This window comes from Microcebus murinus, chromosome 6 (assembly GCF_040939455.1).
Source record: "Microcebus murinus isolate Inina chromosome 6, M.murinus_Inina_mat1.0, whole genome shotgun sequence".
Lineage (NCBI taxonomy): Eukaryota > Metazoa > Chordata > Mammalia > Primates > Cheirogaleidae > Microcebus > Microcebus murinus.
This window is the reverse complement of record NC_134109.1, coordinates 88,405,538-88,431,597: the sequence shown is the minus strand read 5'-3', so window position 1 is coordinate 88,431,597 and position 26,060 is coordinate 88,405,538. Positions and strand designations below refer to the sequence as shown.

At 39.8% G+C, this 26,060-nt stretch overlaps 1 protein-coding gene across 2 annotated transcripts in view; it reads left to right on the top strand.

The window, feature by feature from the left end:
• The first annotated feature begins 15,035 nt into the window (after window positions 1-15,035).
• The window catches only part of SPPL2A (signal peptide peptidase like 2A), a 43,514-nt gene continuing 32,489 nt past the window's right edge, over window positions 15,036-26,060 (top strand). The window contains exon 1 of one of the 2 annotated variants that reach the window (XM_012763489.2): window positions 15,036-15,276. In XM_012763489.2, coding sequence (XP_012618943.1) covers window positions 15,211-15,276 — 66 coding nt within the window. In that variant the 5' untranslated portion in view covers window positions 15,036-15,210. The remainder of the gene's footprint in view (window positions 15,277-26,060) is intronic. The other variant, XM_012763490.2, reaches the window with a different exon arrangement.

Below are 26,060 nucleotides of genomic sequence, written 5' to 3'. Positions count from 1 at the left end.
CATCACGGAGTGTGAATGGGTTGGATGCAATCAATTCAGTGTCTTCTATATAAATTTAAATAGGCCTTTAAAATAGTAAAAACAGTACTTAGTGACAAAAGACATATAATGCAATACTGTTTATGCAAACCAAAATACAAGCACATAAAATAACACACATTTTGCATAACACATTAAAATAAAAAGCTATACATTAAATTGCCAATGGGGTTAGGGGAATAGTAGAGTATGGTGATAAAATGGAATGAATGGATGAATTGGTAGATATATAAATAGGACAGAGGGATCTTGGTGGAACCAATAATGGTAACATGTCAGTAACTGAAGAATGTCATTAACAACCCTCTCTCTGCACCTAAGATCTAAATACCTAAATTAACACAGGCAGGCATGCACGTCTACAGACATATTTATCTATAGATACATACATAGATATAAATTTTTAAAGTTAGAAATGAACACATGAAGATTCTTGTTCATTCATTGGTTTTCTCATGATTTCTTATAGATGTCCTGACAAAATTGAGTCTCAAAGGCCTGCAAAACTGAATCAGAGCCTAGGCCTGGAGACTCAACAAAACCCAGTCCTCCTGAGTAATACTAGTCCACGAACATCGTGTCTCTTTCTAACTAAAAGAAGATTTTAGTTATTAAAGTTGAATTTCATCTTTCTGTCTAGATAGGATGCATCTTTCCCTTCTTTCAGACAGGAAGTTATATATTTTCATTTTTATTTCTACTCAGTTACTGTTTCTTTGTCTATCTAAGTCTTTCAGTTGATTGGAAGAGTTAGGATGCTATTAACAATAGATAAACTTCTCATTTGCACTAATAGTTTTTACATTGTCACTAATACTACTGTAGATAATTGTCTTAGTCAATGTAGATTTTTTCAGTGTGAAAGTAGATACCCTTTTTTGTGTTTTAGAAATAACTTCTGATATTTGAGGGACAACATTTAAGGTGAAGACACTATAAATAGAAAACTCTCTCACTGAATTGTAAACTGGCATTTAGAATGGAAAAAAGAAAAAAAAAGAGTGTGTCCATAAATGGAAGAGAATGTTTGCACAGGGAGGCCAACTGTTGTTTTTAAATTAACCTTAATGCTAGGGATTTAACCCTTTGCTCCCAAGGACATTAAATTGGTTAATTTCTAACCATTTAGAATCAAAGGGCAAGAGTGCAAAATTATGAAAATTCTTAGGTCATGCTTGAATCAGGAAATTCTATAATCTAAAGTGTTAAGGAAAAGGTCAAGACAAATCCTTTTCAGCCTGGCTTTTCATAAAGGCAAGTGTATAAGATGTATAACCAATATATTTAAGGAAAATAGCTGCCCAAGCGCAGTGAAATGTTAAAATATCTGCCTGTTTAAAAGAAATCCAAATGAATATACATATACTTTCATAATAACCAGTAGAGAACTTAGAACAGCTAAAAATGTAAGTGTCTACATTATATGCTTTTTATAGCTCCAGTCCAGCTCTAAAGGAACATTATGACTTTGTGGCTTTATGCTTTCTTCCTTTTAAAACGCCATTTATATGCGTACAGGTGTAGCTCACTGCTGGTGACTGGAGTTTCAGTTTGCCTCTAGGCTAGACTAGCTGGGAATGAATTTTGCAGATGCCAGTTACTCCAGGCCCTTATCTCCCACAAGATATAGGGCCCAAAGGCAAAATTGTAACAAATTCTAATTGCATGCCCACAAGCCAAAACCTATAAACAAAGTCACTGCAGTTCTAGAAATAGGCGATCAAAATGGCAGTATGAAGAAATAATTCAATAAAAGGAGTTCTCAGAGGCAGCACATTTTCCTAGACAAAGAGAAGGAGAAGTATTTGAAAATAAGATTACCAAATTGATGATAAGTAGTAGCCTAGGAAAGATGTGTTTTTTACTCAAGGACCAAGATTTATTACATTAGTTAACCAATTGCTGAAAAAAATAATATTGCAGGCAATGTCATTTATCTCCTGGTACTTTCCACTTTGGGGATAAATTTTTTTTTTTTTTTTTTTTTTTTTTTTTGAGACAGAGTCTCACTTTGTTGTCCAGGCTAGAGTGAGTGCCGTGGCGTCAGCCTAGCTCACAGCAACCTCAAACTCCTGGGCTCGAGTGATCCTTCTGCCTCAGCCTCCCGAGTAGCTGGGACTACAGGCATGTGCCACTATGCCCGGCTAATTTTTTATATATATATATCAGTTGGCCAATTAATTTCTTTCTATTTATAGTAGAGACGGGGTCTCGCTCTTGCTCAGGCTGGTTTTGAACTCCTGACCTTGAGCAATCCGCCCGCCTCGGCCTCCCAAGAGCTAGGATTACAGGTGGGGATAAAATTTGAAAGGTAGATGTAGTGATTGTTAAGAGAAGCCAATTCCAAGTAGTAATTTTGAAAAGATTCTGCCTTGCACCTATTATTTAGGCTTTTGGCAGAGAAAAGACTATAAAATAAGGAAACTATTTAATTTATCATCCAGATATTTTGACAGTGAAAGAGAGCACTGTTAATAAATATGCAAGGGCAAGAGGTATAAACCAGGACTGTCCCAGGCAAACTGGATGTATCGTTCCCCCGGCTGTAAACATGGTGCTAGTTCGGGGGCACTAGAAAGATGCTTAGCTGATGTCTGAAATTCCAACAATGCAGCTGTATTCCTTTGACTTAAGCCAACAAAGCAATTGGCTCCATTTCCTGGGAGAAGTAATCATTAAGCCTTATCAATCATTTATATTTAATTTAATTATTTATTTATTTATTTTGAGACAGAGTCTAGCTTTGTTGCCCAGGCTAGAGTGCCGTGGCATCAGCCTAGCTCATAGCAACCTCAAACTCCTGGGCTCAAGCAATCCTACTGCCTCAGCCTTTCAAGTCGCTGGGACTACAGGGATGCACCACCATGCCCAGCTAATATTTTCTATATATATTAGTTGGCCAGTTAATTTCTTTCTATTTATAGTAGAGATGGGGTCTCGTTCTTGCTCAGGCTGGTTTCGAACTCCTGACCTCGAGCAATCGGCCCGTCTTGGCCTCCCAGAGTGCTAGGATTACAGGCGTGAGCCACTGTGCCAATCATTTATATTTTAATATGAATAGACTTTTCAGTCTTCCCAGAGGGCAAGTTTGGAAGGTGTCTGTATACTATTTTTGTCTAAGGGGGAAAAGAGCAATGGATAAGAAAACTGGAGAGGTCTGAGGATGCCCTTAGCCATGAAGACCCACCTCAAACCAGAGAAGTAGCCACATGCAACCACAGGTGTCAGCCAGGTCTCCTCAGCCCAGAGGATCTATGCTTACCTAGGTGCAGGGGACACACATGTTCCCTGAAATACATGTTCCCTGAAAGATCCCACCTCTATCAGAATATACAGAATGAGCTCCCAGCTGCTCGTGAATTATCCTGCTCCAAATAAGCCGATTCAGGATCTCACAGGATAATTGCCATTTCTATGAAGTTGAGTGACTGCATTCCCTTCACTTCACAGAACCAGCTAGAGAAAAGTCCCTGGTCAGCCCACCAATAGTTAATGGCCTCACACCATACTCAGAGTGGAAGCTCTGGGGAAGAACGGGGTGAAGAACCCTGAGTTAACCCTACAAAGCATCCTTTCCCACAGAAAAGATTAAGGGATTGTTTTGTACTTTTTGACCCTGAGAAATTTATATCTCAGATTTAATCACTATTTAACATGAATCCATAGTATTAAAAAAACCCCACAAAATAAATAAATGAATAACATCTCTAGGCTGTAATTTGGGCCATTTTTGACCAGCAATTTACATCAACCCCATCCTTGCTTTCCACAACAGGTTATACAAGCAAGGTAATAGCTAGTGATCACTCACTTTTTATGAATATATAAATGAACTGGAGGATGTCTCTGGAGAAGATTACAGGTTTTATGGAAAGCTACTTTGAGAAATAAGGTACTGAAATAGAAACTTACAATCTGAGCAGAAATCAAATGGCTCCAGGATTCCTGACCCAGGGTGTCCTTGCCAAAAGGTCTGCTAGGGCAAATGCACCATTCATAAAAATGGCTAAGAAACAAGGTCCACGCTGCAGTCCACCCCAGCAAGCTTTGCTGTTTAGAGCAGCCATATCCAATAGCACCTTCTGCAATGAGGGAAATGTTCTGACTAGTAGCTATTAGGCAGGTGCGGCTACTGAACATTTGAAATGTGGCTAAGGCCGCAGGACTGAATTCTTAGTTTTATTTTGTTTTCATTAATTTAAATTCAAATAGCCACATGTGACTAGTGGCTATCTTATTGAACAACACAAGTCTAGAGGCTAAAATAGCCTAAAGAAAGCAATCCAGAAGTCACCTTTGAATTCAGGAAGGAATCTGACAAGATAACATTTAACAATTTAATATTTTATCTGTGTGAAAAACTACATTTGCCTCTATCACATTCTCTCAAGGCTTTGCAATGGCCTTCTAGGCCCTTCCACCCCTCCTACCTTCACCCATTACCACTGTGATCTCAGCTCCTACTACTCTACCATAACTCCCTTAGCCCCAGCTCTAGTGGCCCCCTTGCAGGATTCCTGCCTGGGCCTTTGCATTCACTGTTCTCTGCCTAGACCACTTTTCTCTTGCCTATATGCATGGCTTGCTCCCTCTCTTCAAATTAATGCTCAAATATTGTGCTCTTGGTGAGGCCTTTCCTGACCATTGTATTTCAAATTGTAATGTCCACCACCACCCACACTTCTTTCTTCACCTTTATTTCTCTCTTTAGTGTTGATCACCTTCTAACACACTTCTAACAATTCACTTACTCATTCTGTCTATCTCTCCTTCTAGAATGTGAACTTCATGAGGGCAAGGATCTTGTTTGTTTTGTTTACTTCCGTAAAAAACAATTTACGGTGTACTCATAAATATTGCACAGCTAGCTCTTCATGGGGTGGGGGTCACCCTGATGTGTAGCATTTGCCAATTTCTGGGATGTAAATACTCCCACTATGGCCAATTTCAACCTATCAACAAAAGGTTACTGAACACACAGAGTTGAACATAATCAGAAGTTTAAGAAGACACAAAACTAACATGTGGTGATAGAAGTCAGAAAGCAGTTATTCTTGGGAGCAAATACTAGCTAGAAGAGAACACAAGAGAGACCTCTGAGTAGCTAGCAATGCTCGATTTCTTGAGATAATGCTAGTCACACGGGTATGTTGAATTTGTGAAAGCTCATCAATTTGTGCATTTACAATATTCACACTTTCCTATCTGTATATTATACTTCAAGAAAAAATAAATGTAAAGAATATATAGTGCTTTTGGCCCAGCATGGTGGCTCATGCCTTTAATCCTAGCACTCTGGGAGGCCACGGCGGGCGGTTCGCTAAAGGTCAGGAGTTCAAAACCAGCCTGAGCAAGAGTGAGACCCTGTCTCTACTAAAAAAAATAGAAAGAAATTAATTGGCCAACTAAAAATATATTTTAAAAATTAGCTGGGCACGGTGGCGCATGCCTGTAGGTAGTCCCAGCTACTCAGGAGGCTGAGGCAGAAGGATTGCTTGAGCCCAGGAGTTTGAGGTTGCTGTGAGCTAGGCTGATGCCATGGCACTCTAGCCTGGGCAAGAGAGTGAGACTCTGTCTCAAAAAAAAAAAAAAAAAAAAAAGAATATATAGTGCTTTATTATCTTTGTAAGGTGTAAAATACTTCTTTTACTCCTCCCAATTTCCTGAGCTCCACCTGTTTGTTATTGAATTTTAAACTCATGGCCTTAAGTCTTTAACTCGTGACAGTGGGTCACCTCCCTAAATACACCTTCATTTGAACTGGTGTTCCCATCTCAGCTAATCCAAGTAGCTGGAAATGACTGGCTGCACTTGCTGACGGGGTCACACACTAATGCCTAGACTAGGCAGGCTGCATCACATGGTCCTATCTTTTTGATCTCTGGCATGTACACTTGACACAGAATGCCAGGTGTAGGTTAATGAAAAACAAGAAAAACTAGGGGAGGTGGGCTAATAATGTCAAGACCTGTTAATGAGAAAATATAATTATATACTTTGTATTTCCAGCAAAGAACTCATGGGCTTACACCGTCTATACATTGTTATGAATGTAACATTCCTGCCAAATCAGACAACTGATAAAATACTGATTTAAGATGTTAATTTATTTTTATGAATTGGTGTCATTATTGATGGGGGGAGGGGAGCACTGGTTTATCACCAAAAATATGCCTTATTCATCTTGCACATAATAGGAGCTATTAGTTGAATTGCACTATTAGTCAAAAATCCTGAGTCTGTTTTCCACTGAGCTGGCAACAGTTCATAGAATCACAGTAAAACAGAGCCAGAAAAGTCATGTGGAAAGTATACTGCTGAATAATCAACGGCACCTTGGAAGCCTAAAAGTTTCCTTATGCATCAATAAGCATCTGACTGCATTTACTTACTTTGGATAATAGTTTATTAACTTAGAGGCACCTATAAATAAGCAATTTTGGTTTAAAAAGCCCAGAGTAGTTTCAACATGTCAATAGGTATTACTGTAGTATCCAACCAAGAAAACCATGTCAGTTAATTCACCTGGAGCCAGAGGGGGATTCTAATAATATGTGAGTTAATTTGCTACACCTAAGAAGTTTGGAAATGACTAGGTTTTGCTTTTCCCAGAAACATCTGAAATCACCACTTACTATACCTCAACACCAAGAACAATATAACTTCAGCTTACAATAAGTTATCACTTTAAAATTTTTTTTCTTTTTTTTCTTTTTTTTTTTTGTCACCTTTTCCGTCATCCTCAGTGTTGTGGTTCTCAACCTGCACCATCACTCACCCTACACCCACCAAATGCCCCTTTGGGTCCATCTGGTAAGAGGCATCTCCTCCTTCAGCTTGTGTTAACTTCCAAACCTAGCACCTAGCTTTTTGTCCAGACATCACTCCTCCCTCCCACTAACCCCAATTTCCCTTTTACAGGCCTTAGGGAAAACTATAGCTACCTGATATAGAATGTGGAAGTGCCAAAGCCTGTTGGGTATTGAAATGCTGCACAATTAATTTTGTCCTCCCACCATTATCATTTCATAGATCTCATGCTCTCTTCATCAATACTGCTTATCTTGGGTCCCAGGTAAACATTCTCAGATTTAGACACTGTCCGCCGGACTCGGTGGCTCATGCCTGTAATCCTAGCACTCTGGGAGGCTAAGGCGGCAGGCAGATTGCTCAAGGTCAGGAGTTTGAGACCAGCCTGAGCAAGAGCAAGACCCCGACTCTACTAAAAATAGAAAGAAATCAATTGGCCAACTAAAAATATATAGTAAAAAGGCATGGTGGCGCCTGCCTATAGTCCCAGCTACTTGGGAGGCTGAAGCAGAAGGATCGCTTGAGCCCAGGACTTTGAGGTTGCTGTGAGTTAGGCTGACGCCACAGCACTCTAGCTGGGGCAACAGAGTGAGACTCTGTCTCAAAAAAAAATAATAATAATAATTAGATACTGTCAAGGTGGAAGCCCTTGAAACCTCTCTTTCCAGTTAGGATGCCTCCCAACCCACTAAAGAGCTCTTAAGGCTGTATAGCTGCATTTCGTTGTTCGTGTTGCTCTGTGGAACACTTAAAAATTTTTTTATTAGTATATACAACTATCATGTACCTATAATAATTAAAAATAAAATTTTTTTAAATTTTTAAATTTAAAAATTTAAAAATAATTAATTCATACTAAAAGAATATACAAGGGCCGTCTGGAAGGTTATCCAGCCATGTAACTGTTTTTGTTATATTAATGGCTGGATACTTTCTGGATGACCCTTGTATATGTATATACATAAAATTTCTCTGTTATATTATCTTATGTATCAGGTTCTCTTTATTCATTTTTAGTGTGGAAATATATCCTGGAGGGAAAAACAATTCAAGCTTTTATTAGGGATGCACTTGGTAAATTAAAGCTGTCCCAGAAAGTTCTGTACCTTTAAAATATATAATTTTTAGAGTTTAATAATCTGTACAACAAAAAAAAACATATTAATATGCAACTTAAATTGAATCTGCAACTTAAATTTCTTCTTCCTTGTTATCAGTCGGCAAAGAAACTCTTGGACTTTTTAGGCAAATCAAAATCCAAAGAACTGATTTTGTTTGAAATTAGATCCAGCTATTTCTTACAAGACTAGACTGTTTATATTTTATCAGACACTTCAGAGGTAATTTAGTCAAACAGAAAGATATTCAAAACTACAACACAGTCTTCTTAGCTATTAGCACAACTTCTTAATTTAATAAACATTTATTGAGTACCTACAATGATACAAATGGGAATCCAACTGATTAGATTTAATTTCCTGCTCCATATCTTGCTGGGAGATTTTTTTTTTTTTTTTGCTGGGAGATTTTATATGCATAATAGGAGTAATAATTTAGCTCATAAAATTATTTCAAATGAACTAAATTAGATAATGTAGACAAAGTACTTAAAGCAGTGAATATCAGCTTTAAAAAACAATAATTTATAAGCTATTACAAAACCTTGCATGGCTTTGCATTCAAGAAGTTCTTTTGCTTAGAGCTTTTTTTTGTTGTTGTTGTTCTTTTTTTTTTTTTGAGACAGAGTCTCACTTTGTTGTCCAGGCTAGAGTGAGTGCCGTGGCGTCAGCCTAGCTTACAGCAACCTCAATCTCCTGGGCTTGAGTGATCCTTCTGCCTCAGCCTCCCGAGTAGCTGGGACTACAGGCATGCGCCACCATGCCCGGCTAATTTTTTTATATATATATCAGTTGGCCAATTAATTTCTTTCTATTTATAGTAGAGACGGGGTCTCGCTCTTGCTCAGGCTGGTTTTGAACTCCTGACCTTGAGCAATCCACCCGCCTCGGCCTCCCAAGAGCTAGGATTACAGGCGTGAGCCACAGCGCCCGGCCTGCTTAGAGCTTAATAAAGATTTCCTAAGAGAAGGTGACCAAAGCCTGAATTTTGGTCTATTACTTTGAGTAATGTGCTGCTCTTAAACTGTGAACTATGTAAAATCTTTTCTCCTAATATTTCTATCTACTGAATATTTCTCTTCTGAACTCTGCCATTCAGCATTTCAATTCACCTGTAATATAGGAAGTGTGTACTATGTTCCACTGATTGACACAATTCCAAAGGGGAGGTAGCTCAGTCAAGAACAGTAATAAATATATATGAATAGGTAAACAGAAGATACAGTGATAAAACCATAGTTGACAGCTTGCCTCTCTGTCCTAGACACCTCTTGTGAACCAGGAAACATTAAAATCACAACCTCTTTCAAGGAAAAATGTCTCATAAACAGGTATGAACGGAGGAGAGCATTTAACCAAAGTCTGGTAGTCAATACCAGGAAATTCTGAGCAGCTTTTTTATCTGTGGGCAAGGTAATTACTGAGACAGAGGCGGTAACATTATTCCCAGTAAAAGGGTAATAACACATTGTCTTCTGGAAGTTGTGATCGGAGATAAATATTCACACATGAACCCAATCCCAACACCACTACCACTAAATGAAAACTGGTGGGATCCAGCAATCCCATTTTGGGGTATATATCTAAAGGAATTGAAATCAGTATGTCAAGGAGATAACTGCACTCCATGTTCATCACAGCATTAGTCACAATAGCCAAGATATAGATACAACCACAGTGCCCATCAACAGGCAAATGTATTAAAAATGTAGCATACATACGCAGTGGAATATTATCCTATCCAGCCTTTAAAAAGCAGAAAATTCTGTCATTTGTGACAATATGGATGAACCTAGAGGGACGTTATGCTAAGTGAAATAAGCCAGGTGCCGAAAGACAAATACCTTATCATCTCACTTATGGATGGAATCTAAAAAATTTTCAGGAATACATTGTTATTCATTATTATGGTCACCGTGTTGCACAACACAGTTACTGAAACTATTCCTCCTATCTAAGTGAAATTTTGTATCCTTTGACCTCTATCTCCCCAATAACTCCCACCATGGTAACTGCCCATGGTAACTATCATTCTACTCTCCACCTTTATGAGGTCAACATTTTTAGATTCTACGTGTAGATGAGATCATAGGTATTCCATTTTTCTTTGGTGAATTAATCTGTTAAAATATTTTCTTCATTTTTTTTTGTGTTTTTTTTTGAGACAGAGTCTCACTTTTGTTGCCCAGGCTAGAGTGAGTGCCGTAGCGTCAGCCTAGCTCACAGCAACCTCACACTCCTGGGCTCAAGCAATTCTTCTGCCTCAGCCTCCCTAGTAGCTGGGACTACAGGCATGCGCCACCATGCGCTGCTAATTTTTTCTATATATATTAGTTGGCCAATTAATTTCTTTCTATTTATAGTAGAGACGGGATCTTGCTCTTGCTCAGGCTGATTTCAAATTCCTGACCTCGAGCTATCCGCCCGCCTCTGCCTCCCAGAGTGCTAGGATTACAGGTGTGAGCCACCGCGCATGGCCCCTCTCTTTTTTCTTATACCAGTTTGGCTGGACTTCCCCCCCCCCCCCATTCTATCAATCTCCTTGAAAAGCTAGTCTTTTGACTCAATCTCCTTGAAAAGCTAGTCATTTGACTTCTGCTCATTTTGGGTTTAATTTGCTTTGCTTTTCTAGTTTCTTAAGGTAAAAGCTTAGATCATTGATTTTAAAGGTGTACAAATTTCTTTTTAGGCTTTTTTTTTTTTTTTTTTTTTGGTCTGAGTCTCACTTTGTCGCCCAGGCTAGAGTGCAGTGGCATCATCATAGCTCATGCAACCTCACACTACTGGGCTCAAGTGATCCTCCTGCCTCAGCCTCCCTAGTAGCTCAGACTACAGGTGTGCACCATCACACCTGGTTAACTTTTCTACTTTTTATAGAGATGGGGTCTTGCTGTTGCTCAGGTTGGCTTTTTAAGCACTTTTTAAAGCTACAGCTCTATCCCACCATTTCTGAAATGTCATGTTTACACTTTAGTCAGTTTAAAATATTTCTTAATTCCCTGTGATTTCTTCTTTGACTTATGGGTTATTTAGAAATGCATGTTTAATTTCTAATTATTTGAGGATTTTCCAAATACCTTTCTGTTATTGATTTTCAACTTAATTCTTTTGTGGTCAGAGAACATACTTTGTATGATGTGAAACCTCTTAAATTTACCAAGATGAGTTTTATGGCCAAATAGTTTATTTGGTAAAGGTCCTGTGTACACTTGAAATTATGCGGTTTTTGGGTGGAGTGTTCTATAAATGCCAATTAGGTCAAGTTGGTTGATGGCGATCAAGTCTTCTGTATTCTTGCTGATTATCTGCCTACTTGTTTCAATTATTGAGAGAGGAGTGTTGAAATCTTTAACTATAATTATAGATTACTTTTCCTTTCAGTTTTATTAGTATTGGAGCAGAGGTTTTGTTTTTCATTTTAATTTCTCAGATGACTTGAAGAGGAAGCCAATATTGAGAATCTCTGTTCCATACCGATACTCCTTGACTTACAATGGGGTTACTTCCTGATAAACCCATCATAAGTGGAAAGTATCTTAAGTTGAAAATCCATTCAATACCTCTAACCTAACCTCTAACATCATAGCTTAGGCTAGCCCGCCTTAAACATGCTCAGAACAGTTATATTAGCCTGCCGTTGGGCAAATCACCTAACACAAAGCCTATTTTATAATAAAGTGTTGATATCTCACATAATTTATTGACTACAATACTGAAAGAGAAAAACAGAATAGTTGTATAAGTACTCGAAGTACACTTTTTACTGAATGCATATGGCTTTTGCGCCATTACAAAGTTGAAAAATTGTAAGTCAAACCATTGTAAGTCAGAGACCATCTGTACTAAAGTACTTATCCAGTTGTCTAGGAAAGCCTTTGGAGTATGTTGTCAACATTTCATCAGCATCCCCTGGGTACAAAACACTGTGCAGTGCCAGCAAACAACAGGTCATGTGAGTGATCTAGTGTGCAGAGGCAGAGTGCTGAGTTTCAGCTCCTCCTCTTCTGCTGTCAGCCTGGCAGTTTCCTCTTTTGCAAAATGAAGCCAGTATCTCCTGCCTACTTCCTAGAATATAGAAAGGCAACAAATAACATTCTATCTTTTGTTCAGGTATGGTGGCTCATGCCTGTAATCCTAGCACTCTGGGAGGCCGAAGCGGGCAGATAGCTCAAGGTCAGGAGTTTGAAACCAGCCTGAGCAAAAGTGGCTGGCTCTACTATAAATAGAAAGAAATTAATTGGCCAATTAAAAATATGTAGAAAAAAATAAGCTGGGCATGGTGGCACATGCCTGTAGTCCCAGCTACTCAGGAGGCTGAGGCAGCAGGATTGCTTGAGCCCAGGAGTTTGAGGTTGCTGTGAGCTAGGCTCATGCCACGGCACTCTAGCCCAGGAAACAGAGTGAGACTCTGTCAAAAAAAAAAAAAAATTCTATCTTTTATCATTGGGGGAAAAAAGAAATTCTACAAAATGATCTTTAATGATATTTATTTTCCATAATTGCATTTTTATACATGGTTTCTTTAGAGAAGAAAAATATTGACTAAAAAATCTCCAGGTACTCTTTATCCTACTTAATACTAGCAGGGAAATTCATGTGTAACAGCAGTATACTCCAAATAACTGTTAACAGCCTTTCCAGTGGTAAAGTCATTAAACAATAATCTTTTAATCTTCCATTAATCCTCCCATTTTCCTTCACTTCATCCTACACAGCGACTTTGACTAAGAAAAAACATTCTGGCAGAAAAATTATGACAAACAGTACTGACACTTTAGACCACAGCCTTCTATTTTTCTTCTCCTTGTATACTCCTCTTCCTCCTCCTTTTAAACCATTTTCAGAGTAATTTTACTCACATTACAAATTATGTAACTTTTATGACAGTTGTGCAAGGTAGGCAGAACAGGTGTTACTGTATTACTCCACATTTTTCAGCAGAAAAAAACTAAAGCAGGTAAAGTGAGATTGCACAAAGAACTAGCCTATAATTTTGCAAGCACACTTTTTTCAGCCAAGGGGAAGGAAGAATGAGCACAAATGTAGGCAGGAAAACCAGAGATCTTGAGACAGCCCCAGGAGGCACTTTAGAGATTCGCTAGGCAGAAGGCCACGAGAGGCAGAAGGGAATATTTGGAGGTGAAACGGGGAAACTCGCTTGTCCTAGGGAACTAGAGAGTGTGACAAGAGTCCAGGATTGACAGGCAGGAGACATGAGTTCTGGCCTCATTGTGCCATTAAGCTTCAGACAACCCACAAAGCCATCAACATTTGCACTTCCATGTCCACAAGCATTTCAAACTCATGTCTGAAAGTATTTCCCTTTTTCCATCCACTCCCTGCCTTCCTTCTCTCCTCTGGGAGCCAACTAAATAAACAGCTCAGGGCAGGATCCTGGGAATCATCCTTCTCCCTTTCTTTATCTCCTGGGTCTTCTCAATTACCAAATTCTGCTACAAATCTTTCAGATCCATCTCCTTCTCCCCATTTCTTCTGCCTCAACTGTCTTAGTTCAGACCCACACTCTCCCTGGCCTGGGTTAAGGTACTGCAGTTATCTAACAGGTCTCCTGGCTTCCACTGCTTGTCCTGTTTTAAACCTATCTGCCACCCTGCCAGGCACCACGGAGAGCTTTCTAAAACAGAAATTGTATGTCATTGCTCTATTTATTATTCATTGCTCTCCGCCACCAGAAGGATGAAGCCTAAAGTCCCAAGCTGTCCCAATCTATTTGTGATTTGGCTCTGCCTTCTTCTCACACTTCATCTCTCTCCACTCATAACTTCAGCTAAGCCCAGGTTTTGAGTTCCTTCAATGCCACCTTTGGCTTTGACAAGAATGGTTCACTCTTCCTGGAAGTGCCCCTCCTTCCTCTCCCCTTTGCCTGGCTAAAATTAACTCACATTCTGGACTGGCTCAGGCTGAAATTCTTCCTGGCACCCCTTTTATATTTCCCTTTGGTACTCCCATAATATCCTGGGCAAACAAGAGTCACTATTCATCCTGAACTATATTTGCTCACACATCTGTGTCCCGCACTAAGCTATGAGCTGCGGGATGGCAGGGACACTGTCCTGTCCAGTGTTTGGTATTAAATATTAATCCAACAGATATTTGAGGACCTACGAGATGCCAAATGTTATAGGTATAAGGGACATAGCAGTGAACAAACCAAAGATACTTCTTGCTGTCAAGTGGGAGGCAACATAATGAATAAATAAATGAACAGATAAATAAGCAAGACAATATGAGAGAATGAAAAGCGCTATGCAGAGAATTAAAATAAACCACGATATGAAAGTGACTGGAGGGGTACTTCAGATTGGCCATGTCAGGAAGTTCCCTCAGGAGAAGTAACATTTAAGCTGTCAAGTGAATCTCAACGAGGCAGGCATTCTGAGTTTCAGAGAGAAGCGCATTCCATCCAAGAGGACTACCAGCACAAAGGCCAGAGGGACCAAAGAAGACCCTTAGTGCATGGGAAAAGCAATAAAGATGGGGATAGAAAGGAAGGCAGGGGCCAGACTGTGTGTAAACTTTGTAGGCCAGAGTAGAGGTTTGATTTTGTTCCAAGTATAATGAGGAGTGACATGATCTGATTTATGTTTTATAAAAGATCACTCTGGGACTTGTGTGTGGCTAATGGGCTGTCCAGAGGGGAAAGTGAGTCCAGTTTGTTGGAGAGAAGCGTTGGTGGCCAGGACAGGGCTGGTGGTTTTGAAGGAAGTGGATGGATTTCCATTACGTGTGTGAGTTAGCCTCACCAAGACCTACTGATAGCCAGATGAATCAAGGATGACCCTCAGATTTCTGGCTCGATGGAGCATTTGGGTAATTACCGCAGACCCAAGCAGACGCTCAGCCACTTCTAGAACGAGGGCCTTGAGAGAGTCCCTTCGCCTGCGGGCTCCGGCAAGACTTAAAGCAAGGCATGTGGAGAGCGACACGCCCAGGCCGGCAGCAAGCGGCGCCCCGCCGCCGGGACGCAGAGAGAGGGCGCCCGCCCGCGCGCGCCGGCTAGCCAGGGACTCTCCGAGCCGCGCCGGGGGTTTCCGCAGCTCGCGGGCGGGGCCGGAAGAGGAAGTGGGCGCTGCCGTGGCGGCCCCGGCGGCACAGCTGTCCCGGCCCAGCACGCCCGCCCGCCCTAGTAACGCCAGGCCACGGAGGCAGCCGGCGACAGCACCCGGAGCCTCCCCCCGAGCCGCGCCGCCCCGCGCCGCAGCGCCCGGCACCCGCCAGTCCGATGGGACCGCAGCGGCGGCTGCTCCCCGCCGCGGCCGCCCTGCTCTGGGGCTTCCTGCTCCCGCTGGTAAGGGGGGCGGACGGGCCTCCGCGGGGCGGGGCGGCGCCGGGGCTCCTTCCCCTTCCCCTCCCCACCCGCTCCCGCGCCTACGCGGCCTGCTCCCCTTGCCCCCGAGCATCCTCCTCCCCTTCTCCTCCCCTTCCCGTTACTCACCTCTTCCTTCCAGCCTCCTGTGTTTCTCCCTCTGTCCCCCAGTGCTCCTGCCCGCCACGCCCGCTCCTGGCGAAATACCTGCCCCCCACAAAGATATCTGCAGAGCGCCTTATGCTACATTGACATTGGCGCTGCTTCATAGTTTTTCACTGTCCTGGCATTTTTAAAAAATTCATCTCTGGGTTTTATTGTCTAAGCCTTTCTTACGGCTTCTTAACCTCTTTCTCCCAGTAAGAAAAATATATATTTATATATAAAGGGCCTCAGGGCGTTTAGCTGTTCCAGGACTAGACTTTCATTGCACCAATACAGATTTCTTTTTTTATTCCCATCCCCTCCTGTAGTTCCTGCTTCGCCTTAGGGCTCCTTTGGTGGTGTTCTGAGGGTTTGTTTTGTAATAGTAATAATTTAAAATAACTTTTAAAAGAACACCCCAAAGTGTAATGACGTTAGTGGTTTTCAGTTTTCTGCCTAGTTTAAAGGGATGTGAGTGGGCTAAGTAAAAATGACAAATATGTGTTCATAAGTTTGGTTTCATAATTACAGAAAAGCAATAATGTTTTAAAATTCAGCGTCAAGGAATTCGAGCTTCGGTTGGGGGCCAGAAAGCCAGTGTTTCAGTTTTTGTTTCTAGTGTCTTTCACTTAGGGAGTTTCAGGTTGGAAACTTTTATGAGTAGTATTTATACAGAATTGGTGTGGTGTCAGCCTGTCCAGTTCTTTCCATTAGAATGTGTAATTTCTCTGAAAGAGTATGTTTTGTTTACTCTCCAGTTTAAAGGGTTAGTATTGATGAATATATTCATATGAAAGTGTCTTTAACATTTATGGAGATACCAAAATCTAAACCAAAACAGTATTTGGTGCCTTCGGTGCATTCATAGTTTTGCTAGGCAACATTAGGAACATGAATGAGAGAATGTATTAAAAGATTGCTTGGGGGTGAGGAGTATAATATAAAAAGAATAACAAAATAGCAGTGTTAGTCTGAGTCTTTGAGGTGTTTACTGTGTAATCAAACAAAGTTATGGAAATGTTTTTGCACTCATTTGAATCTTTTAAGGTGATGATAATAATGAATACATATATCACATTCCCACTAATCCTTTCTCAACATAAACTAACAAATAGCCCAATAATACACCAGTTCGTCATAAATTCACATGGACATACTTATTAAAAGCCCTGTCCTCCCTTCCCCCCAACACAAAAAATTTAAGCAAAATAGTCATATGATTTCATAGGGTTCACAAATCTAAAAGTCAACCCGACTCTAAATTATATTAATAGCTAGCAAGTCTTTCCCACATTACAGATTTTAAAATTACATCTATGTAGTTTGTTGTATCTCACCATTGTTAATCTTGGGTTCTATATTCCTCAGTTTCAGGGATATTGTGGGGATTAGGTAATAGTCTTTTACTCTGCAAATATTTGATGTGCATCTATTATGTGCCAGGGACTGTGCTGGTAACTATGAATAAACCGACAAGATCTCTTTAAGTTGTAAAGATTTTTTTACTACCAACTAGTATCGATTTTCTATTTCTTATTGATTTCTCTATGGATCTGTTTTCTTCTTAACTCATCCTTTAATTTCCTGAGGTCTCTTTCTCATTCCTTTTCATTTCTGAAGAACTTGGATAAATCTGGTTTCCTTTTCCTCAGCTAGAGCTCTCCTTTCTTCTTTCTTGGTAGATACCTGGTTCCTTTCCTCCAACACCATGTGAAGTCTTGTACCATTTTCTCCCTGAAGCCCTTGTTTATTCCTCGTTCCTAATCTAACAGTTCCAGGTAGCCTCTCTGAGTTTATTTGAATGAATGATAACAGCTCAGTCGTTTCATTTCTGCTTTCTGGGCTGTAAAAGCTGCCACTGCTTCCCCTTAGTCATGTAATAACAGGGCCAACATCTTCATCTAGAAGCAGCACATAATCTTCAGAAACCACTGCCACATCGTTGTAGAAGAGGCAGAGGATCTGGTATTGGAAAAGCCCTTAGTGATCATTTAGCCTGTCCCCTCATCTTGATCATCTTCACATCAGAGTGTCCTCATTGTGTATTTTTAACTCAGTCTATAGCACATCTTGCTGTTAGTGCCTAGCAGGTGGTTAACTCTGTCTTGGCATTGCCATAATTCCATTTCACACTGTCCTTCCCTGGTCCAACCCCACCCCCAGCCCCAATCGTTAGGTCTTTATTTCACAGAGTGGGTCCAGTCATGGGTCCCTCTGTCTCAAAGGGAATGAGTGATGATTTGTCTGGATCTGTCTTAAAATTGCTTCAAAGTTCTCTGAAGAATCCTGAGTCTTTCACCTAATTTTTTTAAAAACTTCATTTTTTTGTTTACTTCAAACAATTTGAAGTGTTGTACGGCTACATCTTGAACTTACTAGTGATAATCAGGATACCCTGCAGAAAAATCTCTTGCTGAAAATTTGCATTCCTTTTTGTACTGCACCAACTCAAAGAATCTTCTTTTTTATTTTATTTATTTATTTTTCTGTTGGTCTTTTCACTGACTTGGGAAAGAATCTTCTTTAATTATTTCTGTTCTCTCAACCACTAAGAGAAAGTAGGTGTGTTCTGCTACCCACACTGAGATGCTGTGCTATGGAATCAATTATATCACCTCACCCCAAATTCATATGCTGATGCCTTAACTGCTGATGTGGTGGTATTTGGAGATGGGACCTTTGAGAGATAATTAGGTTTAGAGGAGGTCATGAAGGTGGGGCCCTCATTATAGGATTAGTGCCTGTATAATAAAAGACACCAGGCTGGGTGAGGTGGCTCACACCTGTAATCCTAGCACTCTGGGTGGGAGGGCGGGATCACTCAAGGTCAGGAGTTCAAAACCAGCCAGAGCAAGAGCGAGACCCCGTCTCTACTATAAATAGAAAGATATTAATTGGCCAACTAATATATATAGAAAAAATTAACCGGGCATGGTGGCGCATGCCTGTAGTCCCAGCTACTTGGGAGGCTGAGGCAGAAGGATTGCTTGAGCCCAGGAGTTTGAGGTTGCTGTGAGCTAGGCTCATGCTACAGCACTCTAGCCCGGGCAACAGAGTGAGACTCTGTCTCAAAAAAAGAAAAAACAGAAAAGAAAAGACACCAAACAGCAGTCTCTGTTTCTGCCATGTTAGGACACAGTGAGAAGGTAGCCATCTACAAGCCACTAGAAACTGACCCTGTTGGCTCCTTGATCTTGTACTGTTAGCCTCCAGAACTGTGGAAAACTAAATTTTTTTATTGTTTAAGACCCATAGTCTGTGGTATTATGTTATGGCATTCCATGGAATGAGTTAAGATTTTCAGGGCTGTTGGAGTGAAATGAATGTATTTTTCCTGCTAGAAGGACATGAATTTAGGGGGAGGGAGGTGGAATGCTATGGACTGAATTGTATCCCCCAAAATTCATATGTTGAAATCCTAACCCCCAATGTGATAACATTCACATAGAGAAATACTGTAGAGATTGGGGCCTTTGGGAGATAATTAGGTTTAGATGAGGTCATGAGGGTTCTGCTCTTATGATGGGATGAATGGCCTTATAAGAGATGCTAGAGAGCTTGCTCTCTTTCTCTCCTTATCATGTGATGACACTGTGAGAAGGTGACCATCTGCAAGCCAGGGAGAGAGGCCTCACTATAAACTGACCCTGGTGGCACCTTGATCTTGAACTTCTAGCGTCCAGAACTGTGAGAAAATAAATTCTGTTATGTAAGCCGCCCAGTCTGTGGTACTTTGTTAAAGCAGCCTGAGCTAAGACTTGCAGGTTTTGTTAAAATCTTCATTTTACTTTCAGGTTCTTCACAATTTTTCTTTTACCTTCTTGCCTCTGAGCTGTCTCTGTCTTTCTGCATCCCATTGACTGCTTACTAAGTCACTGATGGCACCTTCCCAAAATGTGTCACCTATAAGTAAATCTCCTTTGAAACTCAAAGTAATCCTGAGAATGTTTAGGAAAATTACGACTTATCCCAGATCATATACAATGTTAAGAAAGATAAGACTAGAACCTAAATCTTTTGATATTTTTCCACTAAATTGTACAGTGGTAATTTTTTTCCTGAATGAAAAATAGGACACAAGACTGATAGGATAAATTTGTGAATTTTGTTATAAAAAAGGTTGAAAGATAGGAAAAGTTATGTTTAGTGTATATTTGATAAATTGTTTGTTAAAAGTCACCTGAAGGCCAGGTGCGGTGGCTCACGCCTGTAATCCTAGCACTCTGGGAGGCTGAGGTGAGGGGGATTGCTTGAGGCCAGGAGTTCAAAACCAGCCTGAGCAAGAGTGAGCCCCCGTCTCTGCTATGAATAGAGAGAAATTAATGGGCCAACTAATTTATATAGAAAAAATTAGCCGGGCATGGTGGCGCATGCCTATAGTCCCAGCTACTTGGGAGGCTGAGGCATGAAGGAATGCTTGAGCCCAGGAGTTTGAGGTTGCTGTGAGCTAGGCTGACGCCATGGCACTCACTCTAGCCTGGGCAACAAAGGGAGACTCTGTCTCAAAACAAAAAGTCACCTGAAATTTGGTCATTTATGAAAATCTAGACCATAATTTCTCCAGATAGAGGCCCTTTCCCCAAAATATTAAATTTTTTTTTAAAAAAGGTGATTTGCCTTTAGGCAAGAATTTGCTAGGCTTTACCATGCCCAGCAGTCTTAAATCTCTGGTTTGTGCATTTATATTACTTGACTGGCCTTGTAGTCATTTGAGTTTGTAAATTCTAGGGTAAATCATAAATTCTGTAAAAGTTGACATGTATCATTAAGTAGTAAGATTACTTAGGGAAAAGCAAGAAGGCTGGATCCAGGTAACAAGTGGAATATAAGCCCCGTGGAGGAGGAACCCTGCCTGGCTCATTCTTAGTCTCCCCGAGCGTCTCATAGACTGCAAAGTATTGAATGAATGGATGAATGGCTATCTTGTCTCCTCCCCAACACCTTAATGCCCCTTAGCCTGTGCATTCTATGTTCCCAGAGTCTCCAAATGGGAGGAATGATCCTGACCATACTTTTCCAATGGCCCACAGACTACCCTGTTTCCCTGTTAAATCCCTGTTTGATGCCCTAGCTCCCACTCAGTCACTATTTAAGTAATGAAGATTACATTTAATCTCTGTGGGTCTGATTCTAGTCACTTTCAGGGTATCATTTCCATAAGTCTTGAATACTGGAAGTAGGAGTAGAAACAGCGTAGGTTATCTTGATTATTATGTAAATTACTAGGGAGGAAAGAGTGAATGATCAGAGATTACTTAGGAACATATGTCTTCCAGATACACAATTTCAACTTAGCCTTTCCTGTATCAGCATCACCTGGGAATTTGTTGGAAATGCAGAATCTCACACTCTACTCAGAGCTACTGAATCAAAATCTGCATTTAAAAATGATCACTAAGTGATTTGTATGCACATTAAATCTTGAGAATCACTGCTTCTATAGCATTGGTTCTTAAACTTTAACAGGCATCAGAATGACCAGAAGGGCTTGTTAAAGCATAAACTGGCAGGGTTTCTGATTCAGTAGGTCTGGAATGGGGCCCAAGAATTTGTATTTTTAATACCTCAAGAACTATTAAAATTTTTACTGGGGACTCTCACATTAATCACATTCTGTTTATGATTGTCTATTTCAGGTTTGTTTTTAATCTCCCCAGTACGACTATACTTTCTTGTGTTTCTTTTTTTGGCAGGTTTATTAAGCTACAATTCACATACTACATAATTCACCTATTTAAAGTGTACAATTCAATGATTTTTTATTATATTCACAGCTACATGCAACTATCACCACATCCAATTTAGAGCATTTTCATCATTTCACAAAGAAACCAATAGGCAGAACACAGAGGATTTTTAGGGCAATGAAACTATTCAGTATGATATAGTGGTGGATGTATGTCATTGTACGTTTTTCAAAACCCATAGAATATACATCAAGAATGAGCCCTGGGCCAGGCGTGGTGGCTCACACATGTAATCCTAGCACTCTGGGAGGCCAATCCAATGGCTTGAGGTCAGGAATTCAAGGCCAGCCTGAGCTATAGCAAGACCCAGTCTCTATAAAATATAGAAAAATTAGCCGGGCATGGTGGCAAGTGCCTGTAGTTCCGGCTGCTTGGAAGACTGAGGCAGGAGGATTGCTTGAGCCCAGTAGTTTGAGGTTGCAGTGAGCTGTGATGATGCCACTGCACTCTAGCCTATTTGACAGACCCTGTCTCAAAAAAAATAAATTAATTAATTAAAAAAGAATGAACCTGGCCGGGCGTGGTGGCTCACGCCTGTAATCCTAGCACTCTGGGAGGCCGAGGTGGGCGGATTGCTCGAGGTCAGGAGTTCAAAACCAGCCTCAGCAGGGGCAAGACCCCATCTCTACTATAAATAGAAAGAAATTAATTGGCCAACTAATATATATAGAAAAAATTAGCCAGGCATGGTGGCGCATGCCTGTAGTCCCAGCTACTCGGGAGGCTGAGGCACAAGGATTGCTTGAGCCCAGGAGTTTGAGATTTCTGTGAGCTAGGCTGACGCCACGCCACTCACTGTAGCCTGGACAACAAAGCGAGACTCTGTCTCAAAAAAAAAAAAAAAAAAAAGAGTGAACCTTAATGTAAACTGTGGACTTTGGGTGATAATGATGTGTCATGTAGGTTTATCAGTTTTTACAAATGTACCACTCTACTGTGCAGTGTTGATAGTGGGTGAGGGTTGTACATGTGTAGAATAGGGGGATATATTGGAACTCTTTACTTTCTGGTCAATTTTGCTGTGAACCTAAAACTGCTCTAAAATAAAGTCCATTAAAAAAGAAAGAAACCCTATACCCTTTAGCTGTCATTCCCCCATCTCTACATCCCACCAAGCCCTAAATAACCAGTAATTTTCCAATCATTAATCTTTTATATTTCTTTTGCATTGTTCAAGTACTTGGCACGGTGCTAGGTATATTATATTTAAGAGCTTAATATGTACAAACAATAGCATCATCTAACTTAATCTTCATGACAACTGTATGAGGTCCAAGTGTTCATTGTCATCTCAAAGCTAAGTGTACTGAAATTTAAAATAGGTTAAACAATTTGTAACAAAGCCATTGTATCCTAGGTCTCCAATCCCAAAACTCATGCTCTTATCCTTTATACCATAATATGCTCTTATCCTTTATACCATAAAATTCTATGAATTTTTGAATTCAGTTTTGAATTCACAATCTCTATGGGAAATTTCACCAAGATATTTTAAAACATAGTGGAAATACTTAAGTTGTTTGGGCATTCTAGCTCGCTCACCAATTTTGCTGTATGTTCCACATTTGGTACTACTATACGATTATGTATGTTTGTAGTTTCATCTTTTATGCTAGTCTTCCACTAAAATTTGTGTTTTGTCATAGTAATTCCCATATCAATGGGTTTTGCTTTTATCATTAATGAATTTTCTACAATTATAGAAAAAATTATATAATTCCTTTATGACACTAAATCTCATTCAATTTGAATGTCTTCATACATCCTTGGACATTTAAGCTTTTAAAAAAATTTTATAGTTTTTGTAATTAAAAAGTGACGCAGTAGTTGTGTGAAAGGAGGTAGTGTATATTTATAAATATGGAAAATCTAATACATAAAATTTAAATTTTAGAAAAGCTACAGAGCAGTGTGTATAATATGACTCCATATGTTTAAAACAAATATGTATGTATATGTGTACAACTTAAATATTTAGTGTCAAGAAAGATATAAAAGAAACCCCTGACAGTGTGACTGTGAGAGCCAAGATGAGAGGAAAGGAATTTATATATACCCTTCTATTTTGTCTGAACGTTTTTCCTATTTCTCCTCCCCTAATCTTTCCACACCCTCAATTTTGCCTTTGATTTCCTCTCACTACTGTCTTTTAATAGCCTCTTTGTGTATCTTTCCACACCTTCCTTCAGGATCATATAAATGTACAGATATACGTAGGGGCTTTTGGGGAAATCATTATATAAAAATGGGATTACACTATAAATATCTCTCTGGAACTTGCTTTTCTCACTATGAGCAGCTTCTGTTTCTAGAAATAGATTTAGCTCTTTATTTGAATAGCTGTGTACTATGGACATCATAACGTAATCACCTTATTGGTAGAAGTTGTTTTTTCTTTTTTTTTTTGCTATTACGTATAATATTGCAACGAGTATTATACATTTATCTTTGTGCATTTGTATAATTGTAGGATATGAATTAGAGGGTACTATGTATTAAAATTTTTGATAGATGCTGCTAATTATCTTTTTTTTTTTTTTTTTTTTTGGAGACAGAGTCTCACTTTGTCGCCCAGGCTAGAGTGAGTGCCATGGCATCAGCCTAGCTCACAGCAACCTCAAACTCCTGGGCTCAAGTGATCCTTCTGCCTCAGCCTCCCATGTAGCTGGGACTACAGGCATGCGACACCATGCCCAGCTAATTTTTTCTATGTATATTAGTTGGCCAATTAATTCCTTTCTGTTTATAGTAGAGACGGGATCTCGCTCTTGCTCAGGTTGGTTTCGAACTCCTGAATCAAACGATCCATCCGCCTCGGCCTCCCAGAGAGCTAGGATTACAGGCGTGAGCCACCGTGCCCAGCCTAATTGTCTATTAAAAAGGTTATACCATTTCAGCAGCCGTGTGCACAGTTAGAACCTAAATCCTGATTGAAATACCTTTCCTCTCCATAAGAAGTTTAATGGAATGGCTGGTTCCACTAAGGACAAGCTCAGCCTAAGATATCTTAGGCCAAAAAAACAAGAAGTCCTCAAAGACTAATGAGATCTTGTATAACAGATACAAAGAGCCAGCTGGATGAGGCTCTAATGGCCAAATTTGGGAAAATTGCAATATCAGACAATCAATTGTAATTATGCCACATTGAATTTTTTTAAAAAATCAGTGAGTTTCTAGTGATACTAAACAAAGATGATAGAAGGAGAGAGTAAAGCTATTTGAAGACGAATGCTAGCTAATGTAGAAGAAATGATAATATTAAAAAACATTCACCATTTTGCAACCACCAATGTAGTATGTAAAATTAAATTCAGGCAAGGATCATCATCAAGACTAAAGCCTTGGCCAGGCGCGGTGGCTCAGGCCTGTAATCCTACCTCTCTGGGAGGCTGAGGCGGGCAGATCGCTCAACGTCAGGAATTCGAAACCAGCCTGAGCAATAGCGAGACCCCCGTCTCTACTATAAATAGAAAGAAATTAATTGGCCAACTAATATACATAGAAAAAATTAGCCGGGCATGGTGGCGCATGCCTGTAGTCCCAGCTACTCGGGAGGCTGAGGCAGGAGGATTGCATGAGCCCAGGAGTTTGAGGTTGCTGTGAGCTAGGCTGACGCCATGGCACTCACTCTAGCCTGGGCAACAAAGCGAGACTGTCTCAAAAAAAAAAAAAAACAAAAAGACTAAAGCCTTAGTGAGAAGTTGTTGGGCTTTTCACATGGTACCACCAATCACAAAGGGAAAAAATATACAGTATACCTTTACACTAGAGAAATCCTACAGGTACTACCTTAACCAGTACCTTAACCAGATGCTCAAACTCTACATCATTAATGATGGGAAATCCCATTGTTATGTTCCACTTTGTTGGATGCAGGAAGAAGTACCCAATTTACTTATGAAGTATTCTTTCCAAAAATGTTTAACCTAAATTTAATCAACTCTCATGTTTATCTGCAGGATTACCTTCTGTAGTTAGACTTGTAGACTATATGACGTTAGGTAGGTTAAGTAACTTGAGTCTCAGAGTGCTTGTTTGTAAAACAATGACGTTGAATCATATAAATGTATAAAAATAACCTAGCATATTGTTTGTTATATAGTTAGAACTTAATGTATTAGTTCTGCTCTGCTGTCAGAATCTATTTATGGCCACCAAGTATGTAGCCAAATATTATTAAAACTACATTTTACTTTTTTACATTTAATTTCCTTATCTAATTGTTGCATGTAATTTGTTGGCATATTTTGTGAATTCCCTACACTTGCTTACCTCCATAAGCTAAAGAAGCCCCAAGTATGCCATAAAGCCCTCTAATCTAAAATGTTCTAGGGACATTTTAGGTAGGAGAGCATGAATTTGAACATCTCTATATTCATTAGAAATTTAGGTTGACTTCTATGAAAATACTGATTTTGTAGATTAAAAATGGTCAAATATCAGCAGTTTCATGTGGTTTAATCTAATATGTACTTTAGTGGCAGAGTCTTGGTGCATCATCTTTATTTGCCAAGTAACCTTTTTTTCTTCCTTACAGTTTTAGAAAAAGATTTGCTCGAAGCAGGAGACAGGCAGGATTGGTACTGAGCCAAGTTTGAAGGAAATTGTGATATAGAGTGGTATTTTAAATATTTTAGGATGTTTCTTCATTTCATACTCTTCCTTTCCCACTACCCATCCCATGTACAGTAGTTATTCTTTTCAATCACTTCTTACCTCTTGCCTTTTTTTTCAAGTAGTGGGAAATGAAAAAAAAGGGAAGAAAATCATTCTAGCTCTTCTTTTTCCTTCCTTTAAACTCTAGATTGCTCTTTTTGAATAAGCAATTGCAGAATCTTGAAAACTTAAGCCAGAATAATTTACTTCATGCTCCAG